The sequence below is a fragment of the Protopterus annectens genome, chromosome 16.part0 (assembly GCF_019279795.1).
Source record: "Protopterus annectens isolate FY-2018-M chromosome 16.part0, PAN1.0, whole genome shotgun sequence".
NCBI classification, from domain to species: Eukaryota; Metazoa; Chordata; order Ceratodontiformes; family Protopteridae; genus Protopterus; species Protopterus annectens.
This window is the reverse complement of record NC_056750.1, coordinates 797,745,664-797,767,590: the sequence shown is the minus strand read 5'-3', so window position 1 is coordinate 797,767,590 and position 21,927 is coordinate 797,745,664. Positions and strand designations below refer to the sequence as shown.

General features: G+C 38.1%; 1 protein-coding gene across 2 annotated transcripts in view; it reads right to left on the bottom strand.

Moving 5' to 3' along the window:
• Window positions 1-21,927, bottom strand: part of NOXA1 (NADPH oxidase activator 1) — a 546,660-nt gene that overhangs the window by 87,763 nt on the left and 436,970 nt on the right. For both annotated transcript variants that reach the window (XM_044058837.1, XM_044058838.1), the window contains exons 8-10: window positions 21,303-21,444; window positions 19,035-19,094; window positions 7,051-7,153 (exon numbers count right to left, since the gene is read on the bottom strand). In XM_044058837.1, coding sequence (XP_043914772.1) covers window positions 7,051-7,153; window positions 19,035-19,094; window positions 21,303-21,444 — 305 coding nt within the window. The remainder of the gene's footprint in view (window positions 1-7,050; window positions 7,154-19,034; window positions 19,095-21,302; window positions 21,445-21,927) is intronic.

Below are 21,927 nucleotides of genomic sequence, written 5' to 3'. Positions count from 1 at the left end.
CCTTAACAAGGCAGAGCTTTAGTCCTCTGCTCAGTGACTTTCTTGGATTCTGGTAGCAGCCCATTAACAAGGCAGAGCTTTAGTCCTCTGCTAAGTGACTTTGTTGGATTCTGGTAGCAGCCCATTAACAAGGCAGAGCTTTAGTCCTCTGCTAAGTGACTTTGTTGGATTCTGGTAGCAGCTCATTAACAAGGTAGAGCTTTAGTCCTCTGCTAAGTGACTTTGTTGGATTCTGGTAGCAGCTCATTAACAAGGCAGAGCTTTAGTCCTCTGCTCAGTGACTTTGTTGGATTCTGGTAGCAGCTCATTAACAAGGCAGACCTTTAGTCCTCTGCTCAGTGACTTTGCTGGATTCTGGTAGCAGCTCATTAACAAGGCAGAGCTTTAGTTTTCTGCTTAGTGACTTTGTTGGATTCTGGCAGCAGCTCATTAACAAGGCAGAGCTTTAGTCCTCTGCTCAGTGACTGTTGGATTTTGGTAGCAGCTCATTAACAAAGCAGAACTTTAGTCCTCTGCTTAGTGGCTTTGTTGGATTCTATTTGCAGCTCATTAACAAGGCACAGCTTTAGTCCTCTGCTCAGTGACTTTGTTGCATTCTGGTAGCCGCTCATTAACAAGGCAGAGCTTTAGTCCTCTTCTCAGTGACTGTTGGATTTTGGTAGCAGCTCATTAACAAAGCGGAGCTTTAGTCCTCTGCTCAGTGACTTTGTTGGATTCTAGTAGCAACTCATTAACAAGGCAGAGATTTAGTCCTCTGCTCAGTGACTTTCTTGGATTCCCGTAGCACTTCATTAACAAGGGAGAGCTTTAGTCCTCTGCTCAGTGACTTTGTTGGATTCTGGTAAAAGCTCATTAACAAGGCAGAGCTTCAGCCCTCTGCTGAGTGACTTTGTTGGATTCTGGTAGCAGCTCGTTAACAAGCCAGAGCTTCAGTCCTCTGCTCAGTGACTTTGTTGGATTCTGGTAGCAGCTCATTAACAAGGCGGAGCTTTATTCCTCTGCTCAGTGACTTTGGATTTTGGTAACAACTCATTAACAAGCCGGAGCTTTAGTCCTCTGCTCAGTGACTTTGTTGGATTCTGGTAGCAGCTCATTAACAAGGCACAGCTTTAGTCCTCTGCTCAGTGACTTTGTTGGATTCTGGTAGCAGCTGCTTAACAAGGCAGAGCTTTAGTCCTCTGCTCAGTGACTTTGTTGGATTCTGGTAGCAGCTCATTAACAAGACAGAGCTTTAGTCCTCTGCTCAGTGACTTTGTTGGATTCTGGTAGCAGCTCATTAACAAGGCAGAGCTTTAGTCCTCTGCTAAGTGACTTTGGATTTTGGTAGCAGCTCATTAACAAGGCGGAGCTTTAGTCCTCTGCTCAGTGACTTTGTTGGATTCTGGTAGCAGCTCATTAACAAGGCACAGCTTTAGTCCTCTGCTCAGTGACTGTTGGATTCTGGTAGCAGGTCATTAACAAGGCACAGCTTTAGTCCTCTGCTCAGTGACTTTGTTGGATTCTGGTAGTAGTTCATTAACAAGGCACAGCTTTAGTCCTCTGCTCAGTGACTTTGTTGGATTCTGGTATAGCTGACGTTATGTTAACTCTACGCTTTAAATTAGTACTTCCCTTCAGTCACAATTGTGCACCATTGAATTTGGTACATTTAGGTTAGGGGGTGAGAGGGAGATGAAGTCCCCCATGTAAATGCTTTCATAGTTTTGTGGGTGTGTTTGTGTAAGTGTGTATTAGAGGAGACTGTTTGGTGTCTGTGTGTTCTAAGTGCATTTCTTGTGCTGGTTTGGAAGAATGTAATGATACTGTTTTCCTTCCTATGAATTAGGCCATCCATTCCACTGACATCCCTTGGCTATGAGACAGTCATTTGACCTGTTTATTTCCGCCCTGGGTGCCTTATTAGCCCATTTATTCTCTACTATGGAGAGAGTTGGGTGATGGGGAATAGGCCAGCTTATTGCCTCTGTGGGTTGGCCTACCCTCCCCTGCTGGAGCAATGCCCCTCCTCTGCAAAAGCTGACTCAGTTCTGCTTTCATGCTGCCAACCATAGAGAGTGTGCCTGCATATATATCTTGGTTCACATACATGCATGCATCCACACTGCCATCAGCTGTTTGCAGGCTTGTTTCATACTCCATGAGAACAACATCCACTGCTCCTGCTAGCTGTACTGAAGTAGCAAACCACAGCTGCCTCCATCCCCCATGTATGGGCAAGTCAACAGTGGCCACTCAGTGCCATACATCCCTGCCAGCTACTGTAGGCTTCTGAGACAGTAGTGAGACATGGGTAACCTGCACTGTAGTTAGGGCTTTATCTCTCTATAAAACAAAACTGGCTAGAAGCAATGGAAGTTTTTGTATAAAGACAAACAGATGTGAAATAATTATTTTAAAAGTAATTATAAATTTGCCAGCTGTGCAGTCGTTAGTTTCTAGAAATGGTTTGTGTTTGTTTATATGTTTGCTTGTTAAGTGTTTTTGCATATGTTAGGTCATGAGGCGGTGCTGTGATGCACAATGAATGTGGATTTGTTACAGCTTTTACTTGGGGTAACTTCTGATCATTATTGTTTGACACCATTATTCTTTGGGTTCCTTTATTTGTCATACACTCTCTCTCTCTCATGCACATCTACAGACACACACAGACACACACACACACACACACACACACACACACACGCGCACGCACACACGCACACACACGCACACACACACACTTGAAATAATGTTTAAATGTGTTAATACAGAGTTACGAGTCCAGAAAAGTCTCTCTTTCCAAAGCTCCACAAGCTGCCTGAAATGTCACACTGTAGTATCATCTCAGCCCCTGTTGAGCTAAAGAAGAACATAATACAGAAAAATGTGTGTGTGTGTGAGTGAAAATATGTATGCTAAATGGTAATTTTCAAAGAACTGAAAACATTACTCTCTTTGAGACTGTAAATATATTATAATAGTGTTTGCAATGGTTTCATAGATTTGTCAAAGTACTTAACTGCAATCATAAACGCTATTCTTTAAAGGGAAAGAAAGTTTACATGATGAAAAGCTAACCTGTTTTCAAGAAGTCATAAAACATTTACACATAACTTTGATTTGCAGCCCAGAACTCAGGAAGAGCGATCTGAAAATGTAGAGGTGTGAGGTGTGGCTGGTGTGGTCTTACACACTGGTGTAGCTGCTCCTGTCTTTAATCTTCTCTCATGGTTAAGTATCCCAATGCATTGTTTGTTGAATGACTTCCTTGTTACAGGCCCAAGAAATCCAGATTCCCTCCTAGAATTGACTTGTGCTTATGTGTCTGATCATTCAAGTGAGAGCAAGCAACAGACTACAAAGTCTGGTGGATCCTGAAAGTTTAATGTGTTTGTAATAACTTTCTGAATTATGCATAAGCCTCACTGATATATAGTACTTAATTGGTAGTTCCTTCCAAGTGTGTTCTCTACCAAGAATTTGTAACTCTGATTGAAAGCATCAGTTCTAAGTCTGAGATTTTTTTATTACACTACATGTAATTAATTGCATATTCTTTTCCATTTTACGCAAACTGAATTAAGTTCTTGTCACCTAAATATGGCTGCAAGTGTAATATGTTATATTAAGAAAAGGGCTGCAAAACTTTGTTAGATAACTTTTTACTTGTACTGAAGGATTCTTGGCACTTTTTAGAAAATCTCAGTGAGGCATCATTTATTGAGTAAAGTTTTTTGGTGACCATTGACATGATTAATATTTTCCCAGTCATACCACATGACATACAGTTAGATTATTTTTTGCATGTAAAAATTGATTTTTCTTCCTTCGATTAAAATGATATTATGGCATTGTGTGAGTTAATGGACATTGTGTTAAAAAATAATTTTCTGCATTTTGTGGGTGAGTATTTTCAGCAGATTTCTGCAGTGGCAATGGGCATTTCGTGTGCACCCATTTACATAAATTTAGTCCTAGCTTCCTGGAAAAAATGTCATTTTTACATCTGAGTTTTATAGTTTCATTCAAGTATATTACAGTTTTTTAATGACATTTTAATTTTATGTAATGGTGAGATTAATCACTTTATGAAATGTATTGATAATACAGAGCACACTACTGATTTCTTAAAAATGTACATACCATTATGATTTTTTAAAGATTTATCACCTTGACGTGACACTTTGTAAAGATTTGGGTAAAAGGTGTTTTACAGTCACTGTGTTTAGAAAGGAAACATTTTCTAATTCCCAACTCCACTATGATAGTTGTCATCCATTGCATCAAAAGAGGAATATAATGAAGGGTAGATGATAAGACTGGCTAGAATTATTAGTGATTACAACATTTTGAAGGACCGGTTGGAGGTTTTAATAGTTATTCTTATTTCTAGAGATTATCTCCATGATTTTTTGCATAATCTCAAAACAGATTTTGCAGGCCATTTCGACTAAATGTGGCCCAATTTTGGGTGGCAATTTCATGCAGTGTCCTAATCACAGTGGAGATGAGAGGTTAAATAAAAGAACCTTTATGGTTTTAGCCTTCAAAAGTGATGCCACGTAAATTGATAATATTATGAACAAAAATTGGCAAATCACTCTCACTCAGGAATTAAAAGATAAACTGGGCAAGAAACTTCAAACAGTTTTTAGTAAAGGAAAGAATTTGAAATTACTGTTAGAGATTATTAAGGCAGATAATATTTCCTACACTTTACATAAACCAACAACTATGTACGAATGTGAGGCCTGTAAATATTGTAGGAACATTAACGATGGCCCTCAAGTCACTATAGAGGGATATAATAGATTGATACCCTCTGCAGGATACCTGAATTGTAACAGTAGAAGAGTAGTTTGTTTAGCTACCTGCACTGCCTATAGTGCATAATAGGTAGGTAAGACAGTAAGGAGGTTGCAGCATAGGGTATAAACATGTTAATGACATTAAAAACAGAAATCACATGAATGCACTGTTTAGACATTCAATATTATGTGTTACTTTTAAAAGAGTTTTATTTTTTTTATTATTGATCAACTTTTGAAACCTGAAAGAGGTGGTGACTGCTCATACAAGTTAGATTTTAAGGAGTTATTGTGGCAGTTAAAATTGAATGCATGCAAAAAACATGGCTTAATGACACTTTATCAATAATTAGTGAAACAATGAGCTAGTAATCTGTAAACTATTCTGGTATTTTTTAAATGTTTTATTTTTATATGTTGATTAAATATTCGGTTGATTTTATACAACATTATTTATACATGCGTTTACATATATTATATTGGTATATGTAATTGTATTTTTTCTGGGTAGTGTTCTCTTTAAGAATATTTGTTCCTTATAATGTTTCCTGCTTTGGTGGGACTTTAGTAATTGACTGAGGTATTTCAAGAGATTTTTTTTTTCACTTTACGTCAACTCTGAAGAAATCCTTTAAGTTATAGGACAAAAGTGCTAAGTTCGTTAGTGTTGATTAAAACCGGCTGCTGGATTTTTATTTTGACTTGCCATGTCTCACCCTCACTTTGTGTGGTTGCAGGCCTGCAAACGTGTTGCAACTTTTGTGATTCCTTCATTCAGTTCTCCTGTGCCTTACAGTTTATTATTACAGTCTTGAAAACCAAAACCTCTGAAAATCATCAACAAAGACTATAATATTTGTTTGCCAAACCCCTGAGGACCACAATATCTAAAAAATTAAAATACCATATCCCTCTACCAGTGTGAACCTAGGAATAAATGCTAACATGGGTCCTGCAGGGGGTCATGTCTGGGAGTTTGATATTGTAGTCTTCAGTGTTTTGGTAATTCAATATTATGGTCTCAGGATTATGATTTTCAAGACTGTGATAGTTAACCTAATGAATGATTATCTAATCTATAGAAATACATTTCTAGTTGTAACAATTACCCTAGATGTAGTCTGATTGAGTCTCATAACTATTTGACTTTTGATGGCTCCACATCATGTATCACCTTTTTTCCCAGCTTCCTTTGCTGCATAGTACACTATGCTATTTTCATGGAATGTATCTACTAACTTTGGCTTATAGACATTACAATGCAGTTTCACAACACATTTAAGAACCGTGCACAATCATTGTTCAAGTATGCTGAAGAGAATGGAAATTAAACACTGTATAAGTCAAAAGAAGTGGAGAGTATACTAATAAGACGGTGTTCTTTTTTTCCTTAAACAGATATAACATTATCTCTGGAGCTCAGGGTGTGCCTCAACTTGTCATTAAAAAATTGGTCGAAACTACATTTGGCAAACAGTTCAGTGCAGGCTCTGGAAATGGAAATTACATTGCAGTTTTATATGCTGCACATTTACTGTTTTCAGTTAAAATGAAAATCGAGCCAGGCATGGAAAATCTAAATGAAGCGAGGGGTGAACTACAGCATAGTAGTATAAATACCACCTCACGTCTGCCCTGAAAAGATGCTACTGTACTAGTGGGACTAACCTGTTCAGCAAAAGAATAAAAGAAAATAAATAAAAATGTTGTTTAGTCTCTTATTATTGACAGAGCTCTGCTTCCAGGACCCACCCCACACAACATGGTGTCTTTTTTTTAATTCTTTTATTAACCATTAAAGAAGGCAACAAAGCCTCTTTTAATGGCAACAGCGTAACAGAATATCTGGTTTTATCCTCATCTGCCCATTAGCGACCTATTATACTATCTTCAGCATATAAATGCATGCTTCTCTCCTCTGGTCAGTCTTTTCTTCTCTCCTTTCCACTTCACTGTATTGTCAATTAGTAATTAATTAATTAGTCCAGAGCAATACTTTACTCCTTCTTATTTGTGCTTGTTAGTAATTTGTTGTTCTGTGTAGCTGCTTCTTAAGTGTTTCTCTTCTTCCTTGTCTCCAGTTTTAATTGAGTTAAGCCTTTGGAAAGAAGTTTTTTGGGCTTAAATACTGCAATACAAATTAGCAGTAAATGTAAGTCATTCAGACAATAAATCAGTTAATCAATCAGTCAACTACAGCATTTACACATCACCAAATAAACTTTTTTGCTGCTCAAAATATTACATTTGTTACCAGTACCTGTGCTTGGGTGTGACAGCTTTTTGTTTAGTTTAGTATTAGGTCTACTGGGAGGAACGATTTTTGGAGGTAGAGGAATCCCATTAATAAGTGCTTGAGGTTTCTGCAGAAAGAATGAAAAACATAAGATAAATGCTAAAACTTTATATGAGCCCTGTGAGGTGGGGTCTGCAATGATTACGTGCACAGTGTTACATAATTAAATATCTGTTTCACTTTATATTAAAGTGATATGCGTTATCAGACAATAGTCTTAAATATCTGTCACTGACGACAGGCCAAAACAATGTTGATGGCTAACAGCACACAGCCATGCAGAATACTGTGTTACTTTACTATTGTGACAGCACTACTGAGCAGTGAATTGAAGATAATAACTTCTGTACAAGACAAAAAAGCTCCTTAACAACTTCTATAAAACTTCATTCCATTGCATTAAGAAAAAGTAGTTATGTACTTCCCACAACATTCCATCTGTTTTGTCGATCTTCATTCTTCCTCATCAAGTGGATTCAGTTTTGATCCATCGGATCCGACTCGGCCAATTCTAAAGCTTGCAGCCACCAAATCTCTAAAGCTTCTCCCTTACCCACAATGCACCTACCAAATTACCTCAGATCTTGCTTGCTGCTACATTAGTGTAGGAAGATTAAGAAAGTTATGGAAAAGACATATCCAGACACCATATATAAAAATAAATATTTAGAGACAAGACCATGTACATACTCGTTCCTCCAGAAGCCATAGGATTTGGGTTGGTATGAGGGGAGTTGAGGAAGAATGAGGATCTACAACACAGATGGAACATTATGGTAAGTACATAACGTCTTTATCTGATGTTGTCAATCATCATTCTATCCTCAATAAGTGGGACAGCATCCCTAGCTACCTGTGTCCAGAAAGGACTCAAGGAAGGATATTCCTAAGCACCATAGAACCAAATAATGCTCTACCTCTGGAGACTAGATCCAGCTTGTAATACGCGACAAAAGTATGGTGAGTAGCCCATGTTGCTGCTGCACAAATATTGTCAATGGACATTTTTGATTGAAAAAACTGGAAGTAGTCATGGATCTAGTGGTGTGCACTTTCAAGGGATGTGTAAGAGAAATGCCCAATTATCATAGACATAGGAAATGCAATTTGTCAACCACTTTGATCGGGTAACTTTGGAAACTGGTTTTCCCAATGTTGGTTCAGAGAAAGAAATAAACAGATGGTCAGCTTTCTTTATTTTTTCTGTTCTAAGCAAATAGAATTGCAGTTGCCTATGAACATCCAGTAACTATAAGATATATTCTCCTTTGTTGGTAAACGTGGGAGAAAACATTGGTAGACTAATAGCTCTACTGATGTTGGATTCTAACACCATCTTTGGAAGAAAGGATGGATTGGTATGTAAGGTCACTCTATCTTTGTGGAAAACCAAGTATGGAGGTTTAGAAGATCATGCTTGGATCACCAAAATTCTTCTTGTGAAAGTAATGGAAACCAAGAAAATTGTCTACTATACAAGATATTTCAGGTCACATGTAGCTACTGGTCCAAAGGGAGGTTGTGTGAGAGACTGAAGCATCAAATTTAAATCCCATGGAGGAGTTGGTTCTTTAAAAGGAGACCTTAGAAGAAGGGACCTATTTAAGAAGCCCTTGCTCAATTTATGAGAAGCTATGGATGTGCCATTAAAACCTGCATTGTAATTTGAATTTGCTGCTAGTTGTACTTCAACGGTTGAAGAACTAGCACCGTTCTGAAGTATGTGTGCAAGGAAATGTAAAATGTGATTGATAGGAGCTAAAAATGGGTCAAGATTGTGTTGCTGAGCCCAAAGGCAACTCTTTTCCATGTACTGGAATATGTTTTTCTTGTTGAGGGTTTATAGGAAGATACAATTATACGCTGGACAGATGATGAGAGCATAGATTGTCTGGCTACTAAGGAAACTGGAGAAGCCAAGCACTCAGCTTGAGGTTTGCTATATCCAGGTGAGTTATGCCCATCGGGTGAGACAGAAGGTCCAGAGTTGGATCTAGGTTCCATGGTGGTTGAACCAGGTGAGGCCATATTAAGGGAAACCTAATTTGTCAAGGCTAATAGGGGGCAATGAGAATTACTGTGCTCTTCGATCTTGCAGAAATTTTGGAATCAATGAGGTTGGTAGGAAGGCATAAAGGAGACTGGGGTAGGGGGGCAATATTAAAGTAGAGCATCCCTCAGTGACTGCCCCTCTGGGGGAATTAGGGCAAAGTAGTTGCTGCACTTGTTGTTTAGGGGAAAGGCAAAAAGAACACAGCATAGCTGGTCCCATGATGGAAAATCTTGTCTGCCACTTTCTCGTTGAGGGGCCACTCATGTGGAAGAAGATTTCACCTGCTCAGTTTGTCTAAAGTCATGTTGGATCTCCCCAAAATGTGTGTTTCTAAAAGAAAGCAGTCAGAAGAAATTGCCCACTGCCAGACTCAGAGCTTCTCAACACAATGGGTAAGATTTGGTTCCCCCTTGTTTGTTGATGTACCAGACAACTGACATGTTGTCCATTTGAATATCAATCATCCCAGAGGGAAGAACACATTGAAATGCTCACAACACCAAGAGCACAGCTCTCATCTCTAGGACATTTATATGCAAGTTGGCCTCTTCGGGGGACCAAGTACCCAGGACTGTCTTTCCCAGATAATGCTCCCCCACCCTATCTGGGAAGCATCTGTGGTCACTATAGCCTTGGGCTGTTGGGGGATGAAGGGATGGTCATGGAGCAGTATGTCAGATTAGATCCACCAGTACAGATCTCCTTTGCAAGTATTGGTAATTTTTATCCAGTATGACATTGACTGATGAAAGATTGACCATTGAGTAGCCAGCATCCATCAAAGGATCCGCATGTAAAACCTGGTCAGTGGAACAAAGGTTATTGCCACTGCCATGAGGCCCAAAGTTTGGAGAACTGTGCAGGCTGAAATTGAGGTGTTATCTACAACTTTCTTGACCTGTGACCTTATTGTTTGAACTCAGTGTGGTGGAAGGGAAGTAATGGCAGCTTTTGTACTGAGAAGTGCTTTAATAAATTCCAATGTCTGAGTTGGCTGAAGTTATGATTTGCTGTAGTTTATGGTTATTCCTAGAACAGTACAGGTGCGGAGAACCTTATCCCTTGCATGCATGAGTTGATGCCTGGTTGCAGCGGTATTGAGCCAGTCATCCATTTAGGAAAACATCTTGAATCCCTGCAGTCTGAGGTAAGCTGCTACTACTGCCAGGCATTTGGTGAACACCCTATGGGCTGTGGTGAGTCCAAAGGGCAGTATTTTGAATTGGTAATGACTGGCTCTCTCATCGGCTAGTTCCTTCTTTGTGGCCACCACAATGACAAATGCATCACCTGGAACCCCTTTCCCCCAAAATTCTCTGTCTGCAGGTGGTGCCATAATCCTGTCCGGTCTCCAAGTTATGAGTTCTTTGGAGTTGAGTTCCTTCCACACCTACCTAGAGATTATGTCAATGAGCTTGTCAGCGGGTGGAGTCACCCAGGAAATAGACTGTCCAGCACTGAATGCCTCTAGGGGAACAGATTCCTCCAGTGTAGGGTTGGAGGGAGTCCAGTCACCTCTCTGCTTAAGGATTTCTAGAATGTCTCCAAAGGGGACATCCTCAGGAGGTAACCGTGGGGACCCTTCACCCTCGTTGAAATCTATGTCTTCAGTGACAGACTCCTGTAGGGAGTCTAGTTGCTTCCTCTTGCATGTCCTCTTCCTGGGAACTTCCTCGGTGGGGTGCTCTGGGGAAGTCTCAGAAGAGGAAATCAAAATTCCCTGGGAGGGAACCTGAGGCTTCTGTACTGGATTACACCAGGTACAGATATTAAATATAATGATGATAAATAGTACATGTCAATATATGCAAAATTAATTTTATACAATTGTTATTACATATGGAATAGGAGGTAGAGATGTTTAAGCAATTAACATCACAGGAGTGGTTAGAAGATTGAATTAGTAGTAGAAGGGAGGAGGAAAGGGTTTATGTAGGGTCTTGACAAGGGCATATCCAAGATTTAGATAGGTAATTTTTTAATGCTTTTTTGAAATGACTGGTGTGTATAATGCTTCTTCAGTTGAGTGGTAGTTTATTCCAATTATGAGATGTTGAACATTTGTATAATAGTTTCCTGATAGTTTTACTGGGTTTGTATTTTTGAAGAAGGACTTGGTCTATACTATGGAGTGGTCATGTGGGGGACAGTAGGTTATAAGATTAGATAGTGAGGGACAGGCTGAGGGTTTGTTGAGTAGAAAGTGAGTTATGTGAAGTTGTGGCAGTTGTTGATGGGGGAATTCGAGTCACTGTAGTTTGAGTGCTAGGCAGTGATGAGAGGTGTGTGATAGATTTGCAGTGAATTTTACAGTTTTATTGTATGTCTATTCAAACTTAGTAACTAAGGAAGACTGAAGGCTAGTAAGGATAGGGGCGGCATAGAGAAGGCTAGGAAGTAAATAGGCTTGAGCGAGGGAGAGTCTAGACTCATCACACCTCTCAACCGTACCAAATCCCTTAGTATTTACCGGTTTTGAGGGGAAAATAATGGGGTGCCACAAATTCCTGAGTGGCCCCCTTTAATTTTTTTGTATTTACAATTTAAATTTATGGCTGACATCACCACTCATCACCAGCCTACAGGGGTGTGCGTGATGACATCAGCTACTGCCTGTTGGATTCGGTCAGATATTTATTTTGAACTATTTAGAGGTAAATGGGGAATATAATAGCAATGAAGGCAGATGTGCATAATTTAAGTTCTACAGAGCCCACCGACCATGTCTGCAGGTCTCAGCCTCCAGGTAAGAAAAAAGAATAAAAAAATGTTAGTGGCATAGCTTTTCTGAAGAGCTGCTTTATGCAGCGCTAGTTAGAACAGAACTGTGTGTGCATCTTTGCTGTGAAATTCCATTTAAGCAAGCACGGCCGAAGTGTGTGTTGTGTGTGTGTGTGTGTGTGTGTGTGTGTGTGTGTGTGTGTGTGTGTGTGTGCGTGAAATGCCCCAGTTAGGTATAACTGGTGGTAAGGATTACTCAGACTCGAACCCTGTACCTTAGGTACGAGAATCTAAATTCTCTACCCATAGCACCACTTGTGATTCAAGGAGTTAAGTCCATAGTTCTCAACTGTCCAAAGTTTCACAGAATGTCTGAAATGCTTGGCTCATACATTTTGTCTGTTCTTCTTAAAATTTGTGGTTTCTGGCAAACCAGTGAGAACTGAATTCACTAAATAATGATAGCCATCTAAATTTCAGTCTTCCTATCTTTCAGGAAACGCATGATACCACAAAACATTTTATTCTAGCAACTTTCTTAGATTATACAAGCAATGTTTAAAATGTGTCCCTGGTTTTGAGCCTTTGCCCCCCCCCCCCCCAAAAAAAAAATTGTTTTTTTACCAGATTTCTTGTGCTGCATAGTTCTTCAGGGGGACAGAAGTTTAGTGCTGCTTATACCAAATCTGTTTGCATTGTTAGTAGTACAACAGGTAGTATACTTACTTTTGATGCAAAATGCTGTGGGTTCTACTCCCACAGTATGTGGCTGGATTGCTGATACTGTACTGTGTTGCACTTTTAAATAGGGTGGCTGCTGCAGTCCTGAGAATGTCTTCTTTGGCAGAGATACCTAGTAACTATTAACCTGTTATCAGTTTGCCTCCATTCCCTATTGCAATATTACTAGCTTATCATTTTTAATGTAACATAGGCAATTTATTCTTCAAGGGCAACAGGCACTTTATTTGTAGATAATCATTTTTAAAAACAGCTAAATGCAATGTTAGTTCATAAATCTAAATGTGTTTCAAAGATAATGTTTTGTATGGATAGTTCTGCAATAGATTGCTTAAATATTTTCCATAGAAAATATTGTTTCATAATGATCTTTGTAGAAATTATATTAAATGTACTCCTAGTGTTAGCTAAATCCATATATTATTACAGATATTTGAATTCAATTAATTGCTATACTTCTCTGCTTTGAAAGAACTGATTACATTTGCGAAAAAGCGCTCAGTCTGTAAATCTACCTATCTGCTGATTTCCTCTGTTTAAATGCAGCTCACTTATTTTCTGGCTGTAGAAAGTTGAAGCAGTTAATTTTATTTTTATAAAAGAAAACTGTATTTTAGTTTTGCAGTTTGCATAAGTTCAACGTTTTATACAAGTTCAATAATTAATGTAAATAAAACACTACTGTTCTGTTTATTTTGTGTTTAATATTTTGTCTGTTCTTAAATTTGCATTTAAAAGTTGGTATCCCACAATTCCACCAGAGTGGGCAGGGTTACATAGTTATGTATGCACATTTTATGTTAATCAGCGTACAGATTTGTACCTATTTTTCATGTGCCTTTGTCCAGATTTTTGATGATTTCAGGTTGAAAGGTATGAGACTCATAAGTTAGGAATTTTTTATTCCTATAGAGTAGACCAAGTTTTTGGTTTGTTTTCTTGATAGACTGGTGGACATGGAGGTCAAATTTTAATTGATCATCTATAATAATTCCTAGTAGCTTTGTGTGGGCTTCAACTTTAATGATGGTTTTATTTGAGGAGGAGATGGTAAAGGTAGGTTTAAGATGTGAGAGTGATTTTGGAAGAAAGAGTAAAAGTTTGGTCTTTTTCAGATTTAAAATAATCTGGTTGTTGGTGAGTCATCTTTAAACAGAGAGAAAAGAGTTTTGGGTAAGAGTGTGAAGTTTAGAGATGTTATCAGAAGAGGAGATAAGAGTAGAATCATCAGCATTCTGAGTAAGACAGGAATGGCAGCAGGAGGTATGGAGGTCATTGGTGGAAATGTTGAATAGAAGAAGTCCAAGGACTGAACCCTGGGCAACACCTGTGTGGATATGTAGGAAGGGGGAATAGGAGGAATGCCATCTGACAGACTGCATTCTATTTGAGAGACAGCTAGAAAACCAATTAAGAGTGGAGCTTGAGAGATTAAGGTTAGTTAGCTTGGAAAAGAGTATGGAATAGGATACCGTGTTGAAAGCTTTAGATAGGTCTATGAATAGGCATGAGTCAAGATGATTATTATCAAGGGCAACTGTGTGAGTGAAAGATAAAAGAGCAGTAATGGTACTGCAGTTTGGATGGAAACCATGTTGGATGGGTACCAGGAGATTGTTTAGGATAAGAAAATCAAGAAGCTGATTATGCATGCATTTTTTCAGGATTTTTGAGAGGGGGAGAGTATGGCTATGGGTCTAAATTTAGATGGATCAGTGGAGTTGCCTCCTTTGTGTAGGGGTGTTACATAGAAAGATTTCCAAATGTCAGGTACAGTGGCTTCACAAATTGATCAACTGAGTATGGAAACTGGATAGGCTATAGAGTTGGCTGCAAGTCTGAGAAAGGAGGGCAATCTGTCAACAGAGGATGAACCTGGTTTAAGTTTAAGGAGGAGAGATTTAATGTATGTGGTGGGTATAGGTTTGGGGGAAAACAGGGTTTGATTGGAGCTTGTTTAGGGAGAAATAGTAGCATTGAGGCTCTCGTCTGTGCTGTTTATAAAATACATGGCAAACTGAGCAGTCCTCCTGTAAATGCAGAGGGCCCAAACTGTACACACAAAGAGTGTGTGCATTCAAAAGCGGTAATTTATGCCCGCACTTTGAGCACTTTTTAAAACCCAAAGGTTTGTCAGCCATCATATAGTATCCAGTCTGACAAAATAAAAGAGAGATACTAAAGAAAAAAGGCAATCTAATACAATAAACATTTTTTTTAAGACACAAAAGAGAAAAGGGGAGAGGGATACCAACAATGGTACAGAGAGAAACTATGACAGAGTCATAAGGGAAAGGAGATGCTAATGATAATATCTAAGTGTAGCAAGTAAGGAAAAGGGAAAGGAACAACAAGGACAGCCGCAAATATAAAAACGTATAAATATAACATGCTAAAAGTACTAACTAGGAGAGGAAAACAGCAAGGGAATACCAACAATGGTATGAAAGGGATTACAATGAAATCATACGGGCAAGGGAGTACGGACAGAAGTGGAGAGAAGAACAATAACAATATTAGTCACAAAAAACTGAAAAACTATTTAACAGAAAAACAGAGACATTTTACTTATTTAACACAGCTCAAGACAGACGGTAGACCACGACCGACAGCTAAAATCGGCAAACAAGATCTAAGGTAATTTAGTAGGAGCATTGTGGGTAAGCAAGAAGCTTGAGAGATTTGATGGTGACTGCAAGCTTTAGCATCGGCCAAGTCGGATCTGATTGATCGGATCTGAACCCACTTGTTGAAGACAGAATGAAGACTGACAACATCAGATCAGATCACAAACTTCTGTTTTGTCAAATTATGCCACCATGCAGTATCACATATCTGGAGCATTTCTCCCCTGGCCTCCGCTGAAAACAGGCTCTGTGGAACCTAGTCGGACATTCCCGGTCAACAAATGTTAAATAAAATAAAAATAAAATAAAAATAAAAACATATGGGCTAGAACCAAGTGTTTCCAGAGTGCATTACTTAACAGTGAGCTATCACAATATACATCTTTCTCATGTTGAATGCATGATGTTTTAGATCATCGTTCTATAAAGTCTGTTGTGTTGCACAGTTGTGGTTTGGCGCGCACACATTCTCAGCTGCATTGTACTTTGCCACATTGTGTCACACTGTGGTGCACAGCATCCTAGTAAAACATGTTGCAGTACCCTTCCTCTTAGCTGTATATAACACTGTCATAATGCACTGTGTTGTCATTGTGATGTGGATTTTAGTGCTACTGTGCATTTTGTATTTATTTACCTAGTTTTCATGCTAGATCAAGTGCTTGTTAAAAATGCATTCCGTGTGGGTACAATGATACACAAATATCAAAATAAAGCTGAAAACAATATAGCACACTCATAGCAAATAAGAGGAACTGCCAAGATGCACATAAGCACTATGAAAAGTCAAATGACACACTTAACTAAGATATTCATTGTTGATAATGCAGCTGTCAGTCTGTTTATAAGGTGCGTTATTATAGAGGACTTATGAAGATCCAACAATGCTGATCAAAAGATGCATTATTAAAATCTTTAAATGCCTCCTCAGATACAGTTTCTTCCACTGCAAGTTGGCTGACTTGCATGTTTTGCTACAGTCGCTGACAGTGTCTCTTGAACACATTCATTCCCTCATCTTCCTTTCCGGATGATCTAGTGGGTGTACAATTTTCTGAAGAAATTAGGAAACATGTAACTTTAGCATCTTATATATTTTCTTGACTGTATTCTTCAAAAGTGGATAAATATTTCAGCTATACTTCAAATAGCTCCTTCAAAGCCTAACCTTTAATAGCCTCAATTTTGTTATTTGACAAAAGGCATCATTATCCTGGGCTGCTGAAAAGCTCCAGGAACTTGCTGCAAGATTTTTTTTTTATAATTGGTGCTTTATTATTATTATTATCATGATTATTATTACTATTATTTTCCTGTACTATTCTGTAGTCAATGTGCTCTGTTCTCTTTATCAGCGCACAAAAACTTGCAAATTAGTTAACTTAGTTGTAATTGCCGCTTGGACTGGGACTTCTAAAATACAATAATAAGACAAGGACATTGTTTTGCAAAAGAATTTCCCAAATTAACATTACAAAGATACAAGAACATACAAACTAATTTCCTTCACGCCAGCACATGCTCTCCTCCTGGCCTCTGCCTTTCTTAAACCAGTAAGCAGCAAAAGTTTTATTTATTTTACCTATCTGTGCATTTATTTTTTTCACAGAGAGGAAGCCAGAAATGTAAAACTTTTTATAGTGGTTAAAGGTTTCTTTTTTTTTTTTTGTACAAATACATTTCTGAGAGAGGTCATTTCAGAGCATAAAAAAAATAATAATACCAGGTAAATAAATTTAAAATAAAAACATGAAAGTACATTTAGCAATGTAAGCAACTAAAACATCAGTTAAGTAAGAGGTCATTAAATGGGCTGCATTAATAAACTTGTACCCATTACTGCTTGACACTCATATATACCTTCTAAACAACACAGCAAATCTTAAAATCTGCTGGAAAAGTTTTACATCGTGGGGCTTCACCTCTGTACCACTTGACATGGGGGACTGCAACCCTGCACTTCTGTTATTTATTTATATTAACACTGAGACTACGTACCTCAGAATACGATGAATTCTCTGAAATTCCATAGATTTGGGATTAGCATACAAACCAGGCAAGGCGCACATTACAGTTTGCAGATGTGATCATCAAACAAATGTGTACTAAAGTCATTCCTTACTCCCCTTGAAATGACAAGCATGCTGCAGTGTAGTTATTGTGGTTTAAAGATCTTCCAAAAGGCATTCAGGAGGATGTGGTGTTTCCCTCCCTACAATTACCTTTTAGAGCTGCGAAATGAAGTTTCTTATCTTTAATTGTCTTTGGATAGAGATGGTCAGAATTTTGGATTATTCTATCTCCTGCTCTGAGACTACAAAGGACAGCACAATTTCTTTAGGTGTTATCAGGGATAAGGGACAATCTCACCATACTGGGTGTACCCATTCAACTATTCCTCCTTAAATATCTTATGCTGTCCTGGCAGAAACTGATTCATCCACAGAGTTAACAACAGTGGAGACACTGGAAGGTGCTGTAAATATATTCTAAGGAAACCTATTGGAAAGTGGGACAAAAGCAGGAAATAACTTTTGGTGGGGTGATCACTTATTAGGAGGGTATAACTAGCAGATAGATAGGACAAGGATGTTAGGTGCTGCCTGGTGTTATGAGTGGGAGTGTCAAGGAGTTAATTTTTCAAACAGTGGGAACAACTACAAGTGGAAAGAAGATGGATGCCACCCTCCACCTAAACAGAAATGACTTACTACAGAAAGAGAGAGAAATAATGTAAAAGTTACTTGTAGCATTGAGGGGGACCAAAGGAACATAAAAATACAGCAATATTCACTGGCATAGTGTATGCAGGACAGGAATAAGGTTAGGGGGCCCTACAATATGTGTTTGAATACATGGTTGGTTGGGAGTGATTACTTTTGCTGCTGGACAGTTGACCAATGCTCAAAATGTTATAATTGAAAGACTGCTTGCATCTTGTTACAGTGGCTAGAATTGGACAGCAGTAAGAAGGTAAGTATTACGTTTTCCTGGCTTGTGACTTCAGAGTTGGTCTCTATATATTTTGAAGTGTGAGGACTTGCCACATGTTAAAACAGTTTCATTTTTATCAGACTTAGAAATGATGTATGCTTCTTTTCTGTTGTCATTTTGACCATACATGTTACACCACTAATGTTCCCACACAGTACGTGTACAAACCAACATGTGACAGCAACCAATCCGTGTTTATGTTTTTAAATCACCTTATTATACCATTTTATAAAGCTCGAGCACACCCCAATGCACATTTTATAACCAATTTCTAAAGCATTCATTACATGACATGCTATACTCTGGCATATGTCACAGCATTCATATCATATAGTATAATGTCAAGCTATTCCTTGTTTCCCAGAGCTTCTCTCTACCACAGAGTACTCAATAACACACCAGTATACTCCTCTGAAATTATTACTCAAGCATCAAGCCAGTCCCTGTTTCCCAGAGCTTCTCTCTACCACAGAGTACTCAGTAACATACCAGGACACTGCTCTGAAATTATTACTCAAGCATCTAAACATTACAGGAAGACTTATATAGCTCTAAATTCCAGTGTGTGCCCTTCTTAATGCAACATTCAGTGAACACACACCAGCTATTCAGAATGATACAATCACAATAAACAATGAACAATAATTCTGATATAAAATACAGATGACACATGGCAATAAAAACCCAAGCAGTTAGTCAGGAAATTATATATATGCCCTGCAAGCAGCTTGCAGACAATAAAGTCTTGAAAAAAGAAAAAATGCACTGTGTTTAAAGTTGTAGACTATAATAGTTTGTTAGTAAATTCTTACCAGATTATCCACTTTGATATGCTTCTTAGTATCCAGATGTGATGATGGAAGCAATCCCTTCTATGGACATATAATACAGAAAAAAACATGACAGGCTTTCCTTCTCCTTTATTAAAAACATAAATGTGTATGATTTTAACCAATTATAACAAAAAATACTAACAATTAATATTGTGTATACAGAAGCATTGATTTTAAAAATGAAAAACAACTCTACAAAGTTCCAGATAACCGTCTCATCTGTCTGTGGACATTCTGTGGTTAAATGTGTTTTTCCAAGGTCAGAATCATATCCATGTAATGCGATGGAGACACTCCACCCATCTCTCTTACACACACACACACCCCATCATACTTGTTATCATCTTTCATGAACTGTACACATTCATTTTTAAAAGTCTGTTTGAAAATTTAGGTAAAAAACAAAATATCTCAGTGGAGTTTCCTGGCAGGTACATCAGTTAGCCAATGAACAAACCAAGTTGATATTTTTCTTTGAATTTTTTTCTTATTTTTACATATTGACTTTGAATATGACCATGCCATCCTCACTACTATAACTACATCTTACTACAAAGCATAACCCATGAGAGGATTACTGCTAGAGTAATCTAAGCTTGAACATAATTCTCATTTTACTGCAATGTGCAAAATATGAGAAAACATCAGGATGTGCTGCCCATGTTAGTCTTGTAGTGGCAATATTTTTCCAATTGTAATTATTGCGACATCTCTCTTATATCAAGGCCACCAATCAAGGAGCTTTGATCCTCACCACTGAAACAGGTGAGGGACAGTCACTGAGAGCAAAGATGATTTCACACAGTATTTTAGATGCAGTCCTCTGCACCAAACACAATTTTCCTTAAGAGCACAAAGGGAGAACTCTCCACACCTGTGGCTGGATTGTCTTTCTCCAGGTCCACACAAACTCCACACTGACCACTTTAGAGCTCTGTGTCCCTGTTTCCAGTAGCCGACACACTTGAATATTTGAGTTTTACACACACACACACACACACACACACACACACACACACACACATACACACACACACACAGGCACACACAGGCACACACACATCTGGGAAAAGCTGGCACAGATTTACTAGCCATGCCCCTTTCTGTCCAGACTGCAAGGTAATAGACTGCCACCAGCCAGCTACTTTAAGGCTCTTAAAAGTGGTAGCCAATTATACTGTGCAAAATGAATCCTAATACCAATGGTGAAGTGTGACCAGAGCAGCAAGGTTTTCAGGAGCAGCCACAGTGTCACTAAAATAAGCATAAGCACTCTCAGGATGTTAAAAGTATTCTCTAAAGGATCAATCACAATAAAAGGAATTAAAATATTTAATAATAAATAATAAGCAGTAAACAGGAAAATTTTGAGTGCAATAAACAAGAGAGTTTCAACCACAGGAGATTTCAAAAATAACACAGTTGGATAGTTTCTCACAGATACAAAAAAAATACTAAACTATTCTCACTCGATATCCCTGTCTGACTAAAGAAATACTATTCCCTGACTACTTACTACAGCAAGGCAAGAGGATGTGCCCTGAGTGTCTTTTCACAGCAAAAGCCAGATGATGACTAAATATATCTGTGTGGATGTGCAAGATATATTTCCTATCAGAAATCTGCAAGGTTCCAAAGAGATCAGCTGGTTAGAGGATGACATCACCTCTGGTCACCTGACTCTGGTACAATACAGACCAAAGGTTGGCTAAGATTTGTGGCAGCATCTGAAAGCTATAACACAATTTCAAACTTTCCATCCTTCTAGGGTTTTTCTGATAAAACATTCACATTTGATCAGTTGCAGCAATACAACCTAATATAATATACATTTATACATTTTAACACATGTAACTTTACAAACATATTTTTAATACCAGCATCTGTACAAATCAGAAAGATAATAAAATGAAATAAACTTTTTTATTTCAAAACTCGAGCTGGCTGTGCTGGCATATGTACACATGTATACCCTACTTTCCCTGGCACAGATGGCACTAAATCATAACAATTACTGAATGCAATCTTCACTTATTCCCAGGTATAATGGACTGTAGTAGTTAAACCATGATGTTTCAAATATGTGAGCTTTTTTCTGTGAAACTTATTGTTTGATAACAATAGAATTCCTCATAAGTAAATCACAGATTTTATAATAGAAAATATTATAAATTATGGATCCCTTTCAAACATTATATTCTATCCTATATGCTGTCAACAGTAAGAGAGTTGATCTGTGCTTCTTACCTGTCCGTCATGTATAACAATGGCCCAGCCATCTTCTCCTTTATCAAGAACATAGACGATACCACCAGCAAGGACTTGCAACTCACTGCTGTTTTTAGGAAAGTAGTTATAAAGAACAGTGTAGTACCCGGATTCTCTGCCTCTAGAGTGACAAGAACAGTACATAATCTACTAGCATAAGATGCTACACTATCTTGGATAAAAAGTAACTACAAATTCCATTTGTATTCACTTTTAATCAGATTATTTTCAGAACTTTAACACATACTAAGAGATCAGCTACAGCAGCAAAGCTGTTTAAAACATTCCCAGTGTACAGCAACACAATAATAAACAGTATGCCACAGTTGTTTAAATAAAAACTATATATAGGTTTGCTCATGCAGTAACATGTTCAAATATACTGTCAACAGTACTGAAAATATGCTACTATGTTAAATATGGAGTACTCATAATGTTATTATTTTAGTGTATTTAGAATTCTTCTGCAATCCAGTGTAGTTCTTAATATGAAAAAATAGTTCACAACAATGCATATACTGGATTTTCTTACTGATGATATGCCACAAGCAGTTCATACTGTTCACATAAACTATACTGACTGTTAGCTGGCTCCGTACTGAAT